The sequence below is a fragment of the Chinchilla lanigera genome, unplaced genomic scaffold, assembly GCF_000276665.1.
Source record: "Chinchilla lanigera isolate Chin_1 unplaced genomic scaffold, ChiLan1.0 scaffold00082, whole genome shotgun sequence".
In the NCBI taxonomy this organism is placed as follows: domain Eukaryota; kingdom Metazoa; phylum Chordata; class Mammalia; order Rodentia; family Chinchillidae; genus Chinchilla; species Chinchilla lanigera.
Genome location: NW_004955483.1, coordinates 391,549 through 410,316, shown reverse-complemented (window position 1 = coordinate 410,316; position 18,768 = coordinate 391,549). Strand labels below are relative to the sequence as shown.

The following is an 18,768-nucleotide window of genomic DNA, read 5'->3' as shown; positions in this document are numbered from 1 at the left end:
ATATATTAATGATTCAAATATGTAAGCAAACATACTGGGAGGAGGGGGGAATTTTTCTTTAATGGGTATAATTCAATGAAGGTTCAGTTTTCACTTTTCCCAGGGTTTTACCGTCTAGCAACTGATAAAATACATCACCACTTTTGAGGCAATCAAAAAATTAATTTGTCCAAAGAAAATTCCCTTACACTTTCTCACAGTAAGCGTCCGACACATGCTCCAAAGTAAATTTGGCCTGAGGATGCCTCCGTAGTCGATTGCTCCTCACACAAGGAACTGCAACCACATTTCGCGTGAGCCTCACAGTTGCCGAGTTCCAGCCAATCACAGGCAGCCTTGTAGGTTGTGACCCCGCCCTCACGCGCGCAAATCCGGGTCCTGGATCACGTGTGTTACTGTCAGTTTTTAACCTGGATAGCAGGCTATCTAGTTTCCGGTGCTACTTTGCTTACGTTACTAAATGTAACTTAATAACGTACTTTAAAGATGGGGAACTGTCGCTTACCTTCCTTCTGTGGTCCGTGACTTACCAATGGAGTCCCAAGGCGTACGTGGAGAGCACTGTTGCAAAGCAGGGCTGTGGGGCTGGAAGACCGGGCTGCGAAGCTGAGCGGTGGGCTTGGGGTGCCGGGCCGGGGTGCAGAGGAAGAGGGCACGCTCTGTGGGATCTGGAGGGAGGAGGACAGTATGACAGGTGAAGCCTGCCGGCTGCATGCGCTTAGGGACTAGGATCTGAAAGAAACAAAAATACGACTCAGAAAATCTTCTGGTCTCCTTTCGATTATAACCAAAAAGGTTTTAAGGCAGGAGTGGTGGCGGGCGTCTTTAATCCCGGAACTTGGGAGGCTGAGGCAGGAGCATCGCCACAAATTCGGGGCCAGCCAGGACTACATAGTGAACTCAAGGCCAGACGGAACTACACTGTGAGACCCTGTCTCCAAAAACAAACAAACAAACAGCCTAAAATGCTGTAGACTGGGGGTGGGGGCGCAGGCCTGTAATCCCAGCACTCTGGGAGGGAAACGTAAGAGAATCTCAAAGTGCAGCCCAGACTGGGCAGCTTCGTTAGACTCTGTCTGAGAAATAGAGGCGGGGGAGTCTGGGGATGTAGCTCAGTGTGAAGGCTGTGGGTTCAATCCCCCGTAAGGAGGAAGTAATGCCTTAAGGTTTTATATGTATGTTGTTATTTAGACTCCATATTTTCCAAGTGCCATAGTTCCCCATACTGTGTGGAGTCCCTCATCCAAGCAACTTTGAGTGCCCCAGTGTGATAAACCAGGCCCCTGCCACAAGTTGCCCTTCTGACCTAGTCACTACCCATCTTTTTATCTTTCCCTGGTTCATTTCTTTTGTCACTAGCTTTGCAACTCACACCTTAAATATCACCTTGACAGCAAATGCTGATTTGTTTCTGTTTTTGTTGTTTTCTGAGACAGCGTCTCGTTAGCGCAGGCTGGGCTCGAACTCGCAGTTATCCTCCTGCCTCAGCCTCCCCAGTGCTGGGATTACAGGTGTGCGCCAATTATTGTAACTAGGGGGCAACTGCCGTTTTAGTGAAGGGATTCCGGGAGAACATATACGTTTATGCAAAGGAGGCACTAGAGATGGGCTTCAGAGGCAGATCACCAGGGCCCTCTGTTGGAAAGAGCTGCTGGAGGCCTGTGGAAAAGGAAGGGGCTCCTGAGCCCATAGTTACCTCCTGACCGTTCATCTCTAGGCTGAAGTTCCTAGTGGACTCATGTCAGTGTCCTGTTGCAGAAAGGATGTGGATGGCGGTTTTCCCAAACTCCCTCCCTGGGTGTCTCCTCACCCTTATGCTCCTGCGGCTGCCCACACTGGATGCGGGTAAGTCCCCCTTCTTCCCCAGCTCATTCTCTGCTCCAGCCCGCTGGGTTGAAATGCGTCTGCAAATACCAGCCGTCACACAAGTTCTTCCCAGGGAGTGCAGGAATCCAGTGCGGCCCAGGTGGATACCCTGAAGTGAGAAACAGCAAGAGCATGTCGGCTTTTTGGCTAGGCCTAATTCCTGTCCATCTGCAACTCCGTCACCTCACCCGGATTCTGCTCTTTGTTTTGTTTTTTTGGCGCAGCTCCCTTTGAAGTCCTTGGACCTCTGGAACCTATCCTGGCCTTAGTGGGTGAAGACTCTGAGCTGCCCTGTTATCTTTCACCAAGTGTGAGTGCTGAGCACATGGAACTCCGGTGGTTCCGGAACACATTCTCACCGGCTGTGTTGGTGTACCAGGATGGGCAAGAGCAGGAGGGAGAGCAGATGCCTGAGTACCAGGGGAGGGTGACACTAGTCACAGACAACATCACTGCGGGGCATGCAGCGCTGAGGATACATGGCATCAGGGCCTTTGATGAAGGGGTGTATGGGTGCTCCTTCAAAGATGACCAGGCCCACAGAGAGGCCTTCTTGCAGTTGAGAGTGGCTGGTGAGTAGATGGGTTTTTGCTTCTTGGGGTCAATGAAGGGATATATGAAAGTGGTTTATAAACCTCACAAGCATGAGAGTATGGTGAGGCATTACCATTGTGGTTAGAAATTATCCAAAAATTTAATATACAGCTGGGGATATAGCTCAGCGGCACAGCGCCTGCCTAGCAAACACAAAGTCCTGAGTTCAATTCCCAATACCAGAAAAACCCCAAAAACTTAATGTATAAATACTGCAGTGCCTTTTAATATTAGTTATTTTTAGCTATTCATATATTAAAAGTATCTTGGTGAGGGGCTGGGGATTTAGCTCAGTGGCACAGCACCTGCCTGGCAAGCGCAAGCTCGTAAGTTCAATTCCTGATACCGAAAAAAAACCAAAAATAAATAAATAAATAAAAGTATCTTAGTGAAATCTGTATCTCAGCTCCATGACAGTGGAACCTCTGCAGGGCAGCTTATGTTAGTTCCTGTGCTTTTATGTATAGAGAGAAAGAATGATCTTGAAAATTGCTTCTAAGAACTTAGAAACTTGACAAGATAAACTTGTGGCTCTTCTATAAATTACAGACCCAATTTTAAACATAATAAAATCTGTTAACCTCTTGACACAAATATACATTCATATAGATACATGTATACACTTTTTTAGTAGATGTTTTGTTTTGTTTTGTTTCAGACAGGATCTCGCTCTGTAATTCAGGCTGGCCTTGAATTCACTATGGAGCCCACACTGGCCTCTTAACTGAAGACAGTCCTCCTGCCTCAGCCTCCCAAATGTTTACCACCACGCCCAGCTACTTTTTTTTCTTTCTTAGTACATGTCTGTAGCATGTACATTCATCATGGGGAGTTGGTACATGCACATAATACCTCTTCATTCTTTTTCCTTCCCCTTCCCTCCTTGCATTTCTTGGTCTCCTTTCCACTTGCAAAAGATCTATATATATATATTTGCCCAGGTGTTTTCTGTACCCTGTAGTTATCAAAAAAGAAGCAAGCAGAAAAATAAAGTCTCAAAAGTAGTAACTTAAATGTATGAGGAATCTGAAGTAGAAACCGTTTAAGGGAATCACTGAAAAATACACAGCAAAAGAATGTTGAGTCTTCTGTGAGTCTGTATCTTCCCCTGTAGTCATCCAGAGAAAGGCCCAGGAAACAATTTTCCTTTCTCCAGTTCTTGCCTATCCCATAATACAGCACGTGTTCTGCCTGTTCTCCTCTGCCCTTATTTCCAACAATAAAGACTCCATTCCCACTGCTACAGCTCCCAGCCTAAGCCTCCTACCCCGGTGGAAGGCATTAAACTTGCTGTTCTTCCGCAGGAAAGACCACTTCTCATGTCTGCCCATTCAGTTCTTTTCTGCATTTCAAAGGCCACCGCAAATGCCCATCTATTCTTTAGGGGTGAACTTGCTCCTGATCCCCACATGGCATATTTCTGATGAGGTGTGTGAAATGTTTCATTGTTACCTCAGTTCCCTTTTTTTTTTTTTTTTTTTTTTTTTTTTTTTTTTTTTTGGTTTTTCGGTTTTTCTCTGGTACCGGGAACCGAACTCACGACCTTGCGCTTGCCAGGCAGGCGCTTTGCCACTGAGCTAAATCCCCAGCCCCCCTCAGTTCCCTTTGAAATGAGGAATTGAGATCTCTCTGTTCCTATTCCTGGTTACAGTGATTCTAGAAATGCTGTAATTCTGTGGTTATAAGGGCGTCCAGAAGGTTAACCACTAAAAAATTAAGGCCACCTTCTCTCTCCACAGCACTGGGCTCTGACCCTCACATCAGTGTGGAAGTTCAGGACAGTGGAGAGATCCGGCTGGAGTGCACCTCTGTGGGGTGGTACCCAGAACCCCAGGTACAGTGGAGAACGCCTGCAGGGGAGAAGTTTCTGTCCACATCAGAGTCCAGGAGTCCTGACCAAGAGGGTCTTTTCACCGTGGCCACTTCCATGATCATCAGAGACACCTCTCTGGAGACTGTGTCCTGCTGCATCCGCAACCTGCTCCTTGGTCAGCAGAAGGAAGTAGGGATTTCCACATCAGGTTAGTGGGACAGGGCTGCCTCCCGTGCTGACGCAGCTACAGGACCACAGTATTCCGGACACTTGCTCAGATGTGACTTCATGGCAGAGTTGTGTACTCTTCCCTCAGCTCTGCAACATCTCTTGCTTGCTGGCTTGAGGGAGCCCCTAAAAATGTTACCAGATGCGTGAGGATTTTGAAGGTATAAGCTCTATATAGATCTTAGAGAAATTCCTGCTTTTTTATAATGCTTAGGAAATAGAAAGCCTTTGTAAGTTCCATTTCTGTAGACTGAAGAAATTATTGGTAAAAAGCTTGAGGAAACACATTTACATCTGTACCAAACATACACATACTTTTTTGTCATTCCAGAAATAATACAGTAAGTCCCCAACTTACAAACATTGAAGTTTTGAACTTTCACAGATACAAATGGAACTCACATTACGAACATTCATAGATGTTCATGGCCCTAGCTAGAATCGTTTGCATTATGTTAGTAATAGTACGGAGAGTGCACGTACCAGCTTTATTCTCAATGTGTTGTCATTAAGAATCATCTTAGATGTCTTGGGCATGGTGGCACATGCCTATAATCACAGCATTAAAGGAAGCTGAAGCAGGAGAATCATTGCATATCTGAGGCCAGCCCAAGCTACATAGTGAAACCTTGTCTGAATAAAAACTCACATTAGCTGTAGGGTTACACACATTGAGGAAATTCCACTCCTGTTTTCTATGAAATTTTTTTTTTTTTTTTTAACTGGTTATCACCATGCAGGAGTAGCGGGGCATCAGCTCTTTCTCTGACCCAGACTTTTGCTTCTACTGCCCCATATGAATGGAGGCTGGACTAGCACCTTCCTTTTGCTTGTGACTGTAACTGGCAATTCTTGATAGATGGCAGCACAGTCTCCTGCAGCTCTGTTTAGCTCTTGACACAGCTAATGCGTGCCCAAACAGAAATTTATAGTGCTAAAAGAGGAAAAGGTGGGGCTGGAGATTTAGCTCAGCGGCACAGTGCCTGCCTGGCAAGCGCAAGGTCATGAGTTCAATTCCTGGTACTGGAAAAAAAACAAAGAAAAAAAAAAAAGAAAAGAAAGAGGAGAAGGCAAACTAATAATCTAAGCTCCACTCAAGAACCTAGAGAGTAAAATAAACCCATATCAAGAAGGAAGAAAGGGGCTGAGGATTTAGCTCAGTGGCAAAGCACCTGCCTGGTAAGCGCAAGGTCAAGAGTTTGATTCCTGGTACCAGAAGAAAAACAAAAACAAACCAACAGACAAGAAGGAAGAAAGAGCCAGGCATGGTGGTACATGCCTGTAATTCCAGCATTCAGGAGGCTGAGGCAGGAGGGTCGCTACAAGTTTGAGGGCAGCATGGGCTACAGAGCAGAAATCAATGAAATTAAAAATAGAAATAGTAATGAAGTCAATAGTTGTATATTCAGATATCACTCCAGAACCTTCAGACACTAAAGGATAAGAAAAAGAATACTATAAACAATTTGAACACATAAATTGTACCTCTTTGGTGAAATGTACCAATCCCTGGAAAACACAAATCACTGCAACTCACTAAATATGAAACAATTTGAACAGCCCTATAATTGTTAAGGAAATGGAGTTCTTAATTTTAAAATTAGCAAAATAGGCATCTTTGTGCCGGATCATTTTATTGAAGAATGCTATCAAATGCTTCAAAGAAAATTAACACCAATTTGACAAAAGTCTATGAAACAAAAATAGAAATGAACATTTCTTCATTTATTTTATGAAGATAGCCTTTAAAAAACAGTGTTAGGAGATTAAGCCTAGTACCCTGTAAATACCAAGGTGTGCCCTACCATGGAGCTACATCCCGAGCTCTTTGCTAGTATTACTTTGAACTAAAAACAGGGCTTTTGGGCTCTTTCCAAGACTTAGCTATTACAAACTGTGCCACTATAAACATGTGTACACATATATCGCTGTGGTATGATGCTTTTTATTCTTCGGGGAAAGTACCCAAAAGCGGAATACCTGCATCAAATGGAACCTCTAGTTTTAATTTTTTGAGGAATCTCCACATTGATTTCCACAGTGGTTCCATCAGTCTACACTCCCACCAACAGTGAAGTAGGGTTGCTTTTACCCCACAGCCCTGCCAGCTTTGGCTATTGATTGGTTTTTTGATACTATCCATTCTTTCAAAAGTGAGATGGAATCATAGTGTGTTTTAATTTGCATCTCTCAAATGCCCAGTGATGTTGAATATTTTTTCATATATTCACTTGCCATTTCTACTTCATCTGAGAAGTGTCTCTTCATTTCAGTGCCCATTTTTATATTGGGTCTTTAAATTTGGAAGGTCTGATTTTTTAAAAAATTCTTTGTATATGCGAGATATTAGTCCTTTGTCTGGCAAACGTTTTTTCCCACTTTTTGGCTTGTCTCATCACTCTGTTGGTGGTTTCTCTTGCTGTGCAAAAGCTTTTTGATAAAATGAGATCCCAGTTGTTGATTCTTTGTAATATTTCCTGTGAGATCAGGGTTTTGTTCATAAAGTCTTTGCCTGCATCAGTGTCTTCAAGAGTTCTACCTGTTCTCTCTTCCAGCAGATTTAGTGTTTCCATTCTAATATTTAGATCTTTGATCCATTTCAATTTTAGTTTAGGGCATGGTGAAAAATATAGGTCTAGTTTTAACCTTTGGCATGTGGAGAGCCAGTTTTTCCAGCACCATTTATTAAGAGGCTATCTTTCTTCCAGTGAAAATATTTGGCTCCTTTGTCAAAGGTAGGGTGGCTGAGTGTGTTTGAAGTTGTTTCTGCATTTTCTGTTCTGTTTCATTGATCCTGTGGTCTGTTTTGCTTTGTTTTGTTTTGTTTTTTTTCAGTACCATACTGTTTTTATCACAGTATCTTTGGGGTTTTGTTTGTTTGTTTGTTTTTTGTTTTTTTGTCTTTTTGAGACAGGGTCTCACTATGCAGTTCAGGCTGGCCTTGGGCTCACTTTGTAGCCCAGGCTGGTCTCAACTCACAACAATCCTCCTGCCTCAGCTTCCTGAGTGCTGGGATTATAGGGGTGTGCCATCACACTGGCTTTATTTTTTTATTTTTTTTGGTTTTTCTCCGGTACCGGGAACCGAACTCACGACCTTGCGCTTGCCAGGCAGGCGCTTTTTGCCGCTGAGCTAAATCCCCAGCCCCACACTGGCTTTATCACAGTATCTTTGTAGTATAATTTCAAGTCAGGCATTATGAAGCCCCCTGCCTTGCCTTTAGTTGCCCCAAATTGCTTTTGCTATTCTAGGTCTCTTCTGGTTCCAAATGAATTTCAGAATTGTTAAGTCTCATTTTCTTTTCTTTTTGTTTTTTTGAGACAGTCTTGGTTATATGTTGGTTTCTGTATGGGGTAACAGGTCCCGAGAACATGGTGCAGCAGATAAAAAGAAAAACAAGACAAACAAAGTTACAGGATCAGGGGGTTACAGCCTCTAGGGCTGAAGCCTCAGTTACAATTTTCTTTAGCCTTTTATTGGGAGTCTCACAAAAAGCAGGAACAGGGGAAATGGGAGGAACCATTAACAGGATTAATGAGGGCTTAATTATCATAGGAACTGAACTTTGACTTAGCTAGCCATCATGTTATCATTCCTTCAGACATATCTCAGCAAAGCATCTAGTGTTATCCCAGCGGCTTTCCACAGGGACTAAGGTCCTTCTTGCATTTCCTTCTTACACTAATGCTTTTGCTACACTTTCTCCAGAATCAAACAATCATATGGCTTGGTCAGGCTCAAAGTCTCACATAGGTAATACATTAAAAGGTGAACTATAGAATGTCCTTCTCCACAAGACAGGGTCTCATTTTATAATTCAGGCTGACCTTGAACTCACAGTGATCCACCTGCCTCAGCCTCCCAACTGCTGGGAATACAGGTGTGCACCACCACACCCAGCAAAGCCTCACTTTTTAGTACATACAAATACTAAGAAAAATTTTGACCTTACAAAAATTACTGAGGATTAAGTGTGATGATATACAGGAAAATGTCATATTAATTTCCCCCATACTATGAATGTTCTAAAGGGACAAGCCAGTTAGGATAGTTAGAATAGGATAAACAAGACAAGTCAAGTAATGTATAAAGAATTTTACATAAGAATGATTTCATGTCCCAGCATATGCATTTGCATAGTAATCTCCTATCTTACAAAGGGTAATAAAAGGGAGAGTAATAGGCTTGGAGAATTTGGTGTGCGGACCAAACGGACCCAAAACAGGAGAGGAGAACTGCTAAAAAGGAGAGGAGAACTGCCTTAGCAATTCAGGAACTGAGCTGCTGAAGGCAGAATGCCCAGCTGAGCCCAGACTAGTTCAACCACAATGACAGAAAACTTTTCCATTTTATCTGGAAATACTTATAAAAATAGTTAAACTTGCTAGACCTCAGTTTTACCAAGTGAAACATCCTTCTCATAGGGCTATCATGAGAAATCTCTAAGAGTGAATAGGAGCATGTTTAAACTTTACTTTTAAAGCCACAAAAATCAAATTTTAAAAATATATAGGTTTAAGTCCTACCTTATACATATGAAGAAATAAGAGTACTGTGAAGATTTGACTTTCTTAGACTACAGTGAGGACAGGGTTGAATTCTTCTCCTTCTGACACTGTTGTGCTTTTTGTTTTCTTTCTTTCTTTTTTTTTGAGACAGGGCCCTGTAGTGCAGAGTGACCTTGAACTCACTGTGTCACCCAGGCTGGCCTCACACTTACGGTGATCTTCCTGCCTCAGCCTTCTGAGTGCTGTGATTACAGACATGCACAATCATACCTGGCTCCTCCATTTGTTGATTTCCTTTCCCTTCCTGTGGTTCTCTTCAAGCACAGCAATATGTCTTGGTTCCCTCACCCTACATACACAACACCCAGTGCAACTCGAGCACCAAGCTCAAAGTGTTACCTATGACACTTAGAGTGTCACATTAGAGTGATAGATTTTCCTCCCTTCTTTGCAAGACTAAGGACCTTCACAGAGCTACATCCCCAACTCTCTTTTGAGATAGGGTCTTGCTAAGTTGTTCAGGCAGGGTTTAAATTTGTGAGTTCTCAGATGCTAGGTTTACAGGCTGCTCTACCATGTTTTGCTTTAAAATGATAGATTTGCTTGTTTTGCTTTTGTTTCGTTTTGAGACAAGATCTTGCTATAGATAGTTTAGGCTGGCCTTGAACTCTAGTCATCAGGCTATTGCTTTAGTAATTCATTAGTTTGTAACCACAGACTGGCAGGATCATCTTAGGAAAGATACGGCTGCCACATATCTTAGTTCTTAGCTAAAGAGCGAAGTAGGTGAAAACAGTGTGTTGCAAACGTATCTTTTTAGCTGGGTATGGTGGCCCATGCCTATTATCTCAGCATTGGGAGGTTGAGGCCGGAGGATGAAAAGTTCAAGCCCAGCCTGGGCAGTTTAGCTAGAATTCATCTCACAAAGGACTGGAGGTATAGCTCAGTACAAAGGACTGGAGGTATAGCTCAGTACAAAGGCTCTGGGTCCAATTCCCAGTATAGGGTGGGGGTGAGGGTGTGGAGAAAGGTAAATAGCATTCCATAGCATTATGGACTGTTTTTGACAGGGTTTTGCTGGCCTTGAGCTTACTAACTGAAGCTAGCCTCACACTCACAGCAGTCTTGTCTCAGCCTCGCAAATCCCAAAATTACAGGTATATGCCATCACAGCAAGCCATTGTAAAGACTTTGACCTCATGGAGCTCCTCAAAGCATGTTGGCCTTGAAACACTTTTTGTGGTATTGGGGAGCAAACCCTGGTGCGCCCCACCACACCACTGAGCTATGTCACCAGCCCTTTTTGACAGAGGACCTCACTAAGTTGCCCAGGCTGGCCTGAAACTCATAATCCTCCTGCCTCAGCCTCTGGAATAGCTGGCATTATAGGCATACACCACCATTCTTGAATGAAACACTTGAGAATTCTGGTCTCAGAAGGTCCCAGAGAAGCAACACTATGGGGCATTTATTAGGAACAGTGGTGACACCATGGGGAAGTCAATGAAGGAGGCTAGACAGGGAGGAACTGACGAAATGCAATTACAGCAAAGCCTCTGCCATTCCAACAAGCTCTGGACCTGAAGTGGCCCATCGAACCATGCAGCTCAGGTTAAGAGCTCCACACTGCTACATTTCACACTCAGCAATCACTGGGAGCAGGTGCTGGGCCAGGCCGCTCACTCCATGGAGGCTGGGAAGCAGGGAGAGAGGGCAGCAAGGAAGGGGCCAGGGGCCAGGGCCCAGTGCTCCCTTCAGGGCACACTCAAAGGACCTCCTTCATCCCACCAGGCCCCACTTCCACATCTCCATCAGCAGGGAAACAATTCTTCCACACATTAGCTTTGGGGGACCATTTAAGATCCCAACCATAACGCCCTGAACCGTGAATACTCCGCAGCTGGCTGTGTGCCTTGACTGCAAAGCACCCCAGCACCTGTGATGGCAGGGAAGGAATGCGCTGCTGCTGGGGCTGCCTAGGGAAGGGCGCAGGCAGATGGAAAAGGTTTAGCTCTGGAAATAATATGATGATGAGAGAAGGGATCTTTCCCTTAGGTGCTCAGGTCCAGCTCCTAGTTCTAGCAGAAGCTGGTCCCTAGTTTCATGCCTTTCCCTTTATGTGAGAACTCCTGAACCAATGGGATAACTTCTAGGATTTCCCTCAATATCCTCCTTATGACTGGCCCCAGACCAGTTTACTCTGCTCTCGTTCTAACCTGCAGTTCCCCAGTACCTGGTGTATGACTGGGACACTGTTTAGTTCCAGTTTTGTTACTACATGCCTCTAAGCTTCTTTACTTTTATCTCCAAAAGTTGATGTTTGAAAAGTTGATGTCTAGGGGCTGGGGATTTAGCTCAGCGGCAAAGCGCCTGCCTGGCAAGCGCAAGGTCGTGAGTTCGGTTCCCGGTACCAGAGAAAAACCAAAACCAAAAAAAAAAAAGAAAAGTTGATGTCTAATAAAGGCTAATAAAAGAGTGCGGAATAAGCTTGGAGAATTATAATGTAAACACCGTGAAAACAGGTATTTCTGGGTTTTATTTATTACTATGCATCCTGGGTCTCAAACAGTGTCTGCCATGTAATGTACAGTCAGTAAATGTGTGTGCTGAATGAATGAATGAGTAAATGAGACAGTAACCTCCACTTCAGAGAAGTTCTCCTAGATTTGACAGGTAGGGACTTTAGCCAAAAAAGACTATGTCATCTTCAGAGTGGCTCCAGACTGAACTTAGTATCTCATTAAAAATTCCTTGTGACTGTGTTTCCTTAACCTCTGGATGGATATATTGGCCTATATTTTAGTCCATCCCAAAAACTTTTTTTTTTTTTTCATTAGACAAGGTTTCACATTTCCAGAGGAAACTCTGGGCATTCTGTCTAGGGAATAGTGATTCTCAAGCATGTCTCTTCAACTTTTGGGAATGGGGAGATTGATTTTTTTTTTTTAATCTTTTTGAGACAAGCTCTCACTATGCAGTTCAAGCTGGCCGTGAGCTCACTTTATAGCCCAGGCTAGTCTCAAACTTGCGATGATCCTCCTGCCTCAGTCTTCCAAGTGCTAGGATTACAGGCATGCATGACTCGTCATTTCTTATTTTTTTTCTCCCAGTGGAAATCAAAACATTTCTGAAAGTGTTGGGGTGGAACAGCCACTGTCACTGACAAAGGAAGGCTTGATTATTGGTTAGAGCAAGATGGGATGTATACAGGAGCCCAGGAGAAGCTAGAGTTGTCTATAGACCTTAATAAACACATTTCCTTGGGGTTTTGTTTCAGCTCCCTCTGATGCAATTTGGAGTTCCTTGATGGTTGCAGTATTGATGGGACTTACTGGAGTATTTGTCACTTGGCAACTATATAGAAAATATGTAAAGAAAAAGACAAAGAATGAAACTAGTCCCATAGGTAAGTCATAGCACATAGATTACTTTTCTTGGGTATTTGTATCGAATAAAGAATTAATTAGCAATGGGTGGTTGAATTAGTTGTCCAACAGGTTATAGTCTTCTTCAACCTATTATTTCAGAATCTTGGAAATTGAAAGGGAGCATGAACACATGAAATAGCAGAGGTTGAAGAGAAATTAGGGTTTTCTTACAGAGTTGGAACCATGAGAACCAGTAACATCATGTCACCAGTTCCCACTCCTTGGGGACACAGCTGGAAGTGAGGGGTGGGGGAGCTACCAGGCAAGTGTGGTGTGTAAGCAGAATAGGAAGAAGAAATGTGTTCACCTCATAACACCTGAATCTGGGCTGAGGAAGCAGGTGCTGGGTTCATGTTCTCTTCACTCACCCATAGGTCTCCTGGTATCTAAAGCTCTCCCCAGATTTAGCTCAGTGGCACAGTGCCTGCCTGGCAAGCACAAGGTCGTGAGTTCGATTCCCGGTACCAGAAAAAAAAAAACAAGCTCTAAAGCTCTCCCCAGCCCTCCAGCAGAGTCCACGTGCCTTGTGCAGGAACAAAACCAAACCACACTTTCTGTTCTCTTGACTGACTGCCAGTGTCTCCGCAGTCATGCAGATGGTAACAGTCCTTTGCTCTGTCTTGCCTGCTCCTGTTTTCCTCCCTCTTATACCCCAGCCTCAGGGGCCTTTAGAGATAACTTTCATTTTACAGAGAGATGCCTGGAAATTTGATTGGTTTCACTTTGTCTTGTGCTATTAAATACACAGAATACTTTCTCTAACCTGGCCGTGACTCGTGTTTCTGTTTCCTTTCAGAATGGAAATTGGCTCGATCACATGCAGGTCAGTTTACTTAGCACTTCTCTGGGCTCTGAGATCCAACTACATGTGAGTTTAAGGCCAGTCAGGCATGGTGCATGCTGATGATACCAGCACTCTGCTAGGTTGAGGCCAGGAGCATTGTAAGTTGGAGCTCCTCCTGGGCAACTTAGTAACTTGGTGAGACCCTATCTCAAAATATAAATAAATAAAAAGCAAACTGGGAATTAGCTCTGTGCAGTCTCTAGGTTCTCCCCAGTACTGCAAATAAAAGAAAGAATCCAAAGACCTAGAATAAGTGGTCACGAAAAATACTAATATACTTATAGTGATGAGACAGAGGTTTTTTGCTTTTGTGGGGTTTTTTTTTGTTGTTGGCTTTTTTTTTTTTTTTTTTTTCATGTGTTGGAGGATGTTTGAGGTTTTTTTGGTGTTTGAGACAGGGTCTCACTATGTAATTCAGGCTGGCCTTGAACTCACAGCAATCCTGCCTCAGCCTCAGCCTCAGCGTCAACCCATTATTTGAGAATCTGGGGTGACAGGCATGTGCCACCACACCTGATCCCACGATTTTAAACTGTGTTGGAAGCTTAGTGTTCCTTGGTGACACAGGGTAGGCCTTTGGAGGGTCACATTAGGCACTCAGACTCCAGAAACGGTCAGCTGTTTTGTCCCCTAGGGTGCTGATGCCCAGGGCCCTGGAAGGAGCAGAGGGCAGGCAGTTCTCCAAGGGGCCCTGCCCACTACTAGAATGCTGCTTCATGCAGAAGAAAAGATAGATCCTGTAGCCTTCAATGTTCACTGATGGTTACTCTCTCTTGTTCCCAGTTGACGTGACCCTGGATCCAGGCACAGCCCACCCCCACCTGATTCTGTCTGAGGATTCAAAATCTGTGCGACTGGAAGATTCTCGTCAGAAACTATCTGAAAATCCAGATAGATTTGACTCCTGGCCCTGTGTGTTAGGCAAGAAGCCCTTTACCTCAGGAAGATACTACTGGGAGGTAGAGGTGGGAGACAGGACTGATTGGTTGCTTGGGGTGTGCAGGGAGGATGTGATGAAGAAAGGGTTCATCCTCATGTCTCCCAAGAATGGCTTTTGGGTTGTGGAATTATCTGAGAAGGGGTACTGGGCCCTTGCCCCGCTCCGAGTTCTTCTTTCATTGCCAGAAGCACCTCATCAGATTGGGATTTTCGTGGACTATGAATCAGGAGCTGTCTCCTTCTACAGCGTGAATGACGGATCCCATATCTACTCATTCACTAAGGTCTCTTTCTCTGGCCCCCTTCGTCCTATATTCTGCTTGTGGTCTTGTGATAAGAAACCCCTGACCATCTGTCCAGTTGCAGTTGATGGGCCTGCAGAGGTCACAGTCGTTCCTGATGCCCAGACTCATCAGAGACTGTTGCCCCCCATGGGAGAAGATTCTGGCTCTGGAGTCACAAATAATCAGCCTTTCTGAACAAGTGACAGCATATTCCAGCAAGGTCCTTTCACCTCCCCCCTCCAGTATCCTCTCCTGAAGCTGTAGCTGTCACGGTCACCCATAACCTCAGTTCCTTCTTTGGGGTACAGTCTTAAGAAAATTGTGACTAGATTGGAAGATTATGGGAACTTCTTAATGTGCTTTAGATCAGGCAGGCTTCAGGAGCTTTACCTTAAAATCTAAGGGCATATAAATGATTAAAGAGGAAGAGTGTGACAAGAAACATCTTGGTGGACAGAATAGATATGATGTGAAGCAGTATGCTTTATGTGACGTACAAAAAGAAGAACAAAGCAAAGGGTCTATAGCTCTCTTTGTGGCAGTGTTGGAGAGATTCTGGGTAGAGCTCCAGAGTTACGTGCACAGTTTACATTTAGACTCTATCCCTCCCTCCGTCCTCCTATACCTTGCCCAGATCTTGATGTGACCTCTCTTCATTAGCTCAGAGAAGTTGTCTTCTCTTCTCTTATGGATTTATTAAGTCTCTGCTTGAGAGAGATTTGCAGGATGGTGAATGCTTTCCCCACTTGAAACCTTAGCTGCCTGCTCCCTAAACCCAGGTAGCCCTTACCCTCACCTAGTCTCCCTGTTCTGCCCTCACTTGCACTCCCCCACCTCCTCCATACCTGTAGCAGACACCCTTTGAATAGACAAATCGGTGCTATTCACAGATAGTTCTTCTGTAATATGAACTGGCTCTCAAGCCTTTTGTAAGTCCTACAACTGGTGTCCCTTTTACTTAGTATTAGTATTTTATGCCATTGAGGAAGAGAGGATTGAGTGCATACTGCACCAAGAGCTGAGCTCAGCCATCCACAAAGGAATACATTACTGGACTTAACACCTTTCTGTTTGTCCTCTTCTGATGGAGACCACTACGAAGCAGCCCTCAGCAGGATTTAAATTAATCAATTGGCTTTTCATGTTTACTTGTGAGTCTGTCCAAGGCCTAGGCTCCTTGTCTGGAGATGGGCAGTAGATTCATAGTAAGAGAACCTCTGAGAGTCACTAATCCCTACTAAAACCTGTAATGGTGGATAAAGCCAGAAAGCCTCAAAGGTAAGACAAGATCACAGCCAAGGACGCCTGGATCTGATCTCAACTAGATAAAGACTATAGCCTCAGGCTTCTCACTCCTGGGTGGGTTAACCTAATCCTTATTAAGGATTAATTTAATACCTTACTTAGAGAAGTCCTTGAGTAATTCCATGCTTCTTGAGTCCTTCCTTCTCTTCTGATAACCAAATAAGTACAGGCCACCCAGAGAAGGTCTTGGTCTTAGCCCCAAGAGAATCTCAAATTCTCTGAGAGGGCTTTCATCCTCCTGGAGCCCTGAAATCATTGCATTTGCCTCTTTTTATTTATCCTTTGCCATACATTCATTAGGGAGATTGCAGACCTGATCAGCCCACAGTAACTAAGGGATATTATTAACCTGATAACTGGCATCTGAACAGGGACATATAGTCCTTGGACTGGAAATTTTTAGCCTGAACGAGTAAATCTACCTAGAGTGGAAAGTGGGAGGTGGAGAACCCCTTCACAGGGTGAAAACTTCACTAGGGATGCCTGGAGAAAGGAGGAAGAGAAGCATTCCACAAGGAATAGGGGTTAGTCTTCCTGCTGTGAACAAGCTGTTTTTATCCAGGACTGAAATGGGCCAAAAATTTTCAACCAAAGAGCAAAAATACATAAAACAGCCCCAAGGTTTCCTTAAATGCTCAGGGGCTCATGTGCTAAAAAAGATGTAACAAAAATGTTACAAGAGATAACCAAGTATAATTCATGGTTTCCTCTGGCAGGCAGGATGATGATTGGGAAAGAGTTGGAAAAATCTTTAAAAGGCACACAGAACAGGAAAAGTCATTTCCCCTGAGGCCTTCTCAACTTGGAACACAGTTCATTCAGTTCTAAGTCCATTGCAGAGTTTACAGTCATTAGCCTCTGACTTAGACAGAGGAAACAAAAGAGCTCCCAGCAGAGACCCTTAGGTTGGAGCAGGCGTCTTTCAAAAGAAAATCCTATACAGCTCTATCTAGGAACTCACAGATTTTAAAGGAACAAGCAGCCACAAAAGGAGAAATCATCGGCATCCCCACTTGCTTCCTAGTTAGAACTCAGCAAAATGATCGTAATGAGGAAATTATTTTGCATGTGCCTTTTGAAATTGAGATGATAAAAAATCTTGAAGTGTTGTTCAAATTCTTATAAGAGATCTCTACTAATTTATAAAAAAGTTCTGACTAGTCTTTTTATAATTGCAAAGTTTAAAAATTGTAAAAATTAGTATAATTCAATTTGGCCAAACATATATTTAAGTGCACTTCAGTTTTGCAAGCAAGTTATCTTGTGTGTGTGTCTTTGTTTGTCTCTCTGTCCAATCTGTAAACAGCTGTTTTATTTGAATTCAACAAATTTTTCTTCTTGTTGAATTTTTTGGATTTTTGAAGCATTTACCTATAATTTAATTTGGCTTATAGATAAATGTCATCTAAAATTAAGGATATGCTTCCATCAAGGTTACCAGCTGGTCAAAATGATGTCAAAATTGGTTTTATAAGTATCATGCATATTGTTGTTTATGTATTATGACTTGAGAGTCTCTCATTGTTCAAATTTAATGTGTTAAGTATTGAGATTGCATTTTCATGGGTTATCAAAAATTTATTAAGATAATTAAACAAAAATCGCTTAGGCTGAGGAGAAATTTTTGGACAGGACTCCCAGTTGATGCATAAGGAAGCAGTTGCCTGGAAACATTCTTCCAGTCCTTGATCATTAATGGGAAGCCCCAATAATCTCCATAGCCTTATGGGAGACACCCCAATAAATATTGTTCAAAATATATGATTGTTATATATTTAGATTGGTCATCATCAAAAGGTTAAGTTTTCAAAAAATAAGACGATAAGGTTTTCTGATTAAAAGATGTTCATGGTACAAAGCTAAATCAAGAAACAAAATAATGACAATTTGTTATTGCTAATTTCATGACGTATTACATGTATTCATACCTTCAAAATGTACATTATTCTAAAATGTAAAACTGGGATTGTTTATAGTGATAGACATCTTCCTTTCTCTTGTGCCCCAGATATTTGTAATAAGAGGTTCACGTCAGGCCAGTATAAGGTCATCAGTCAAATGCTATTCCAAGATGAAGATTTAAATGTATTTCAAAAATGTCATCATGCCTGTTATGTTACACTACTATGTATGGCTTTTGATATCAAATTTTCTCTGTAAAACTATATAGCTGTTGTCTGTTAACATTCTATAGGGATATAACTACTAGAACTTCCGTGGTTGGTAAAAAACAACAGTTCTCTGACAATACTTTATATTTCAAGGTGCTCCCACTACAATATAATGTCATTAACCTTCTCTTCTGGATGTTCAACAACTAAGGTGTGGAGACCAAAAATTAGAAAGATAGATGGGCTAAGCAGGTAGCCAGTTTTTAGCTCTAGCCCTCCAAGATCAATGAGGACCCAGGACATAAGAGAACCTTTGCTTTGACATCCTGTAACTCAATTGAGTCCCTGATCTTCTGATCAAGGAGATTGTGGAACCACAGAGGAAAGTGATTCTACAGTGTATAGTGTGCCAAAGGAGAGTCACCAGGAGAGAAACATCTCCCAAGCTTTCAGAGAAAGCAACTTGGTCAAGCAATGGCCATGACTCAACCAGAAGGCTTACACTGGTAGAAGTGAGAGGCACAGTACATTGTGCCAAGGTAAATCCAGAGGAGATTTAGTTGACCTTGATAGATAGCAAGGAGTTAGTTTTAATTAATACAGGTCTCACTTTAACTGGTCTTGAATAACCAGCAGAAATGTATAACCACAACATGTATAAAACAACACCATAATAATACTAATTTCTAAAAAAGAAATGGTTATTCTTGCCTAGAAAGTACCATACTCCAAGTAACCATATAGATGAAACCAACAATAAATATGCTAGATTCCTTCTAACAGGATCCACCAAATCCACCTCATAAAGATAATTCATAACTTACCATAAATCATCATTGTGGATGCTA

At 42.9% G+C, this 18,768-nt stretch overlaps 1 protein-coding gene across 6 annotated transcripts; it reads left to right on the top strand.

Annotated features, from left to right (window-relative positions):
- The first annotated feature begins 369 nt into the window (after window positions 1-369).
- On the top strand, window positions 370-17,568 carry Btn1a1 (butyrophilin, subfamily 1, member A1). Of its 6 annotated transcripts, none has more exons than XM_005403282.2 (7): window positions 370-547; window positions 1,759-1,845; window positions 2,091-2,438; window positions 4,200-4,481; window positions 12,287-12,415; window positions 13,234-13,260; window positions 14,065-17,568. In XM_005403282.2, the coding sequence occupies exons 2-7, from the start codon at window positions 1,764-1,766 to the stop codon at window positions 14,697-14,699; spliced, it is 1,503 nt and encodes a 500-aa protein (XP_005403339.1). In that variant the 5' UTR covers window positions 370-547; window positions 1,759-1,763; the 3' UTR covers window positions 14,700-17,568. The 6 variants fall into 6 exon arrangements, with proteins under 6 accessions (XP_005403339.1, XP_005403337.1, XP_005403340.1 ...); XM_005403280.2 differs by having other exon boundaries at window positions 1,718-1,845; XM_005403283.2 differs by having other exon boundaries at window positions 370-613.
- The last annotated feature ends 1,200 nt before the right edge of the window (window positions 17,569-18,768 follow it).

Bases quoted from the DNA above. Each gene is read 5' to 3' on its own strand.
- Btn1a1 (XM_005403282.2), top strand. From the start codon at position 1,764: ATGTGGATGGCGGTTTTCCCAAACTCCCTCCCTGGGTGTCTCCTCACC. The intron at 4,482-12,286 runs GTTAGTGGGACA...GTTTTGTTTCAG, and splicing joins AGTAGGGATTTCCACATCAG to CTCCCTCTGATGCAATTTGG. The intron at 13,261-14,064 runs GTCAGTTTACTT...TCTTGTTCCCAG, and splicing joins ATTGGCTCGATCACATGCAG to TTGACGTGACCCTGGATCCA.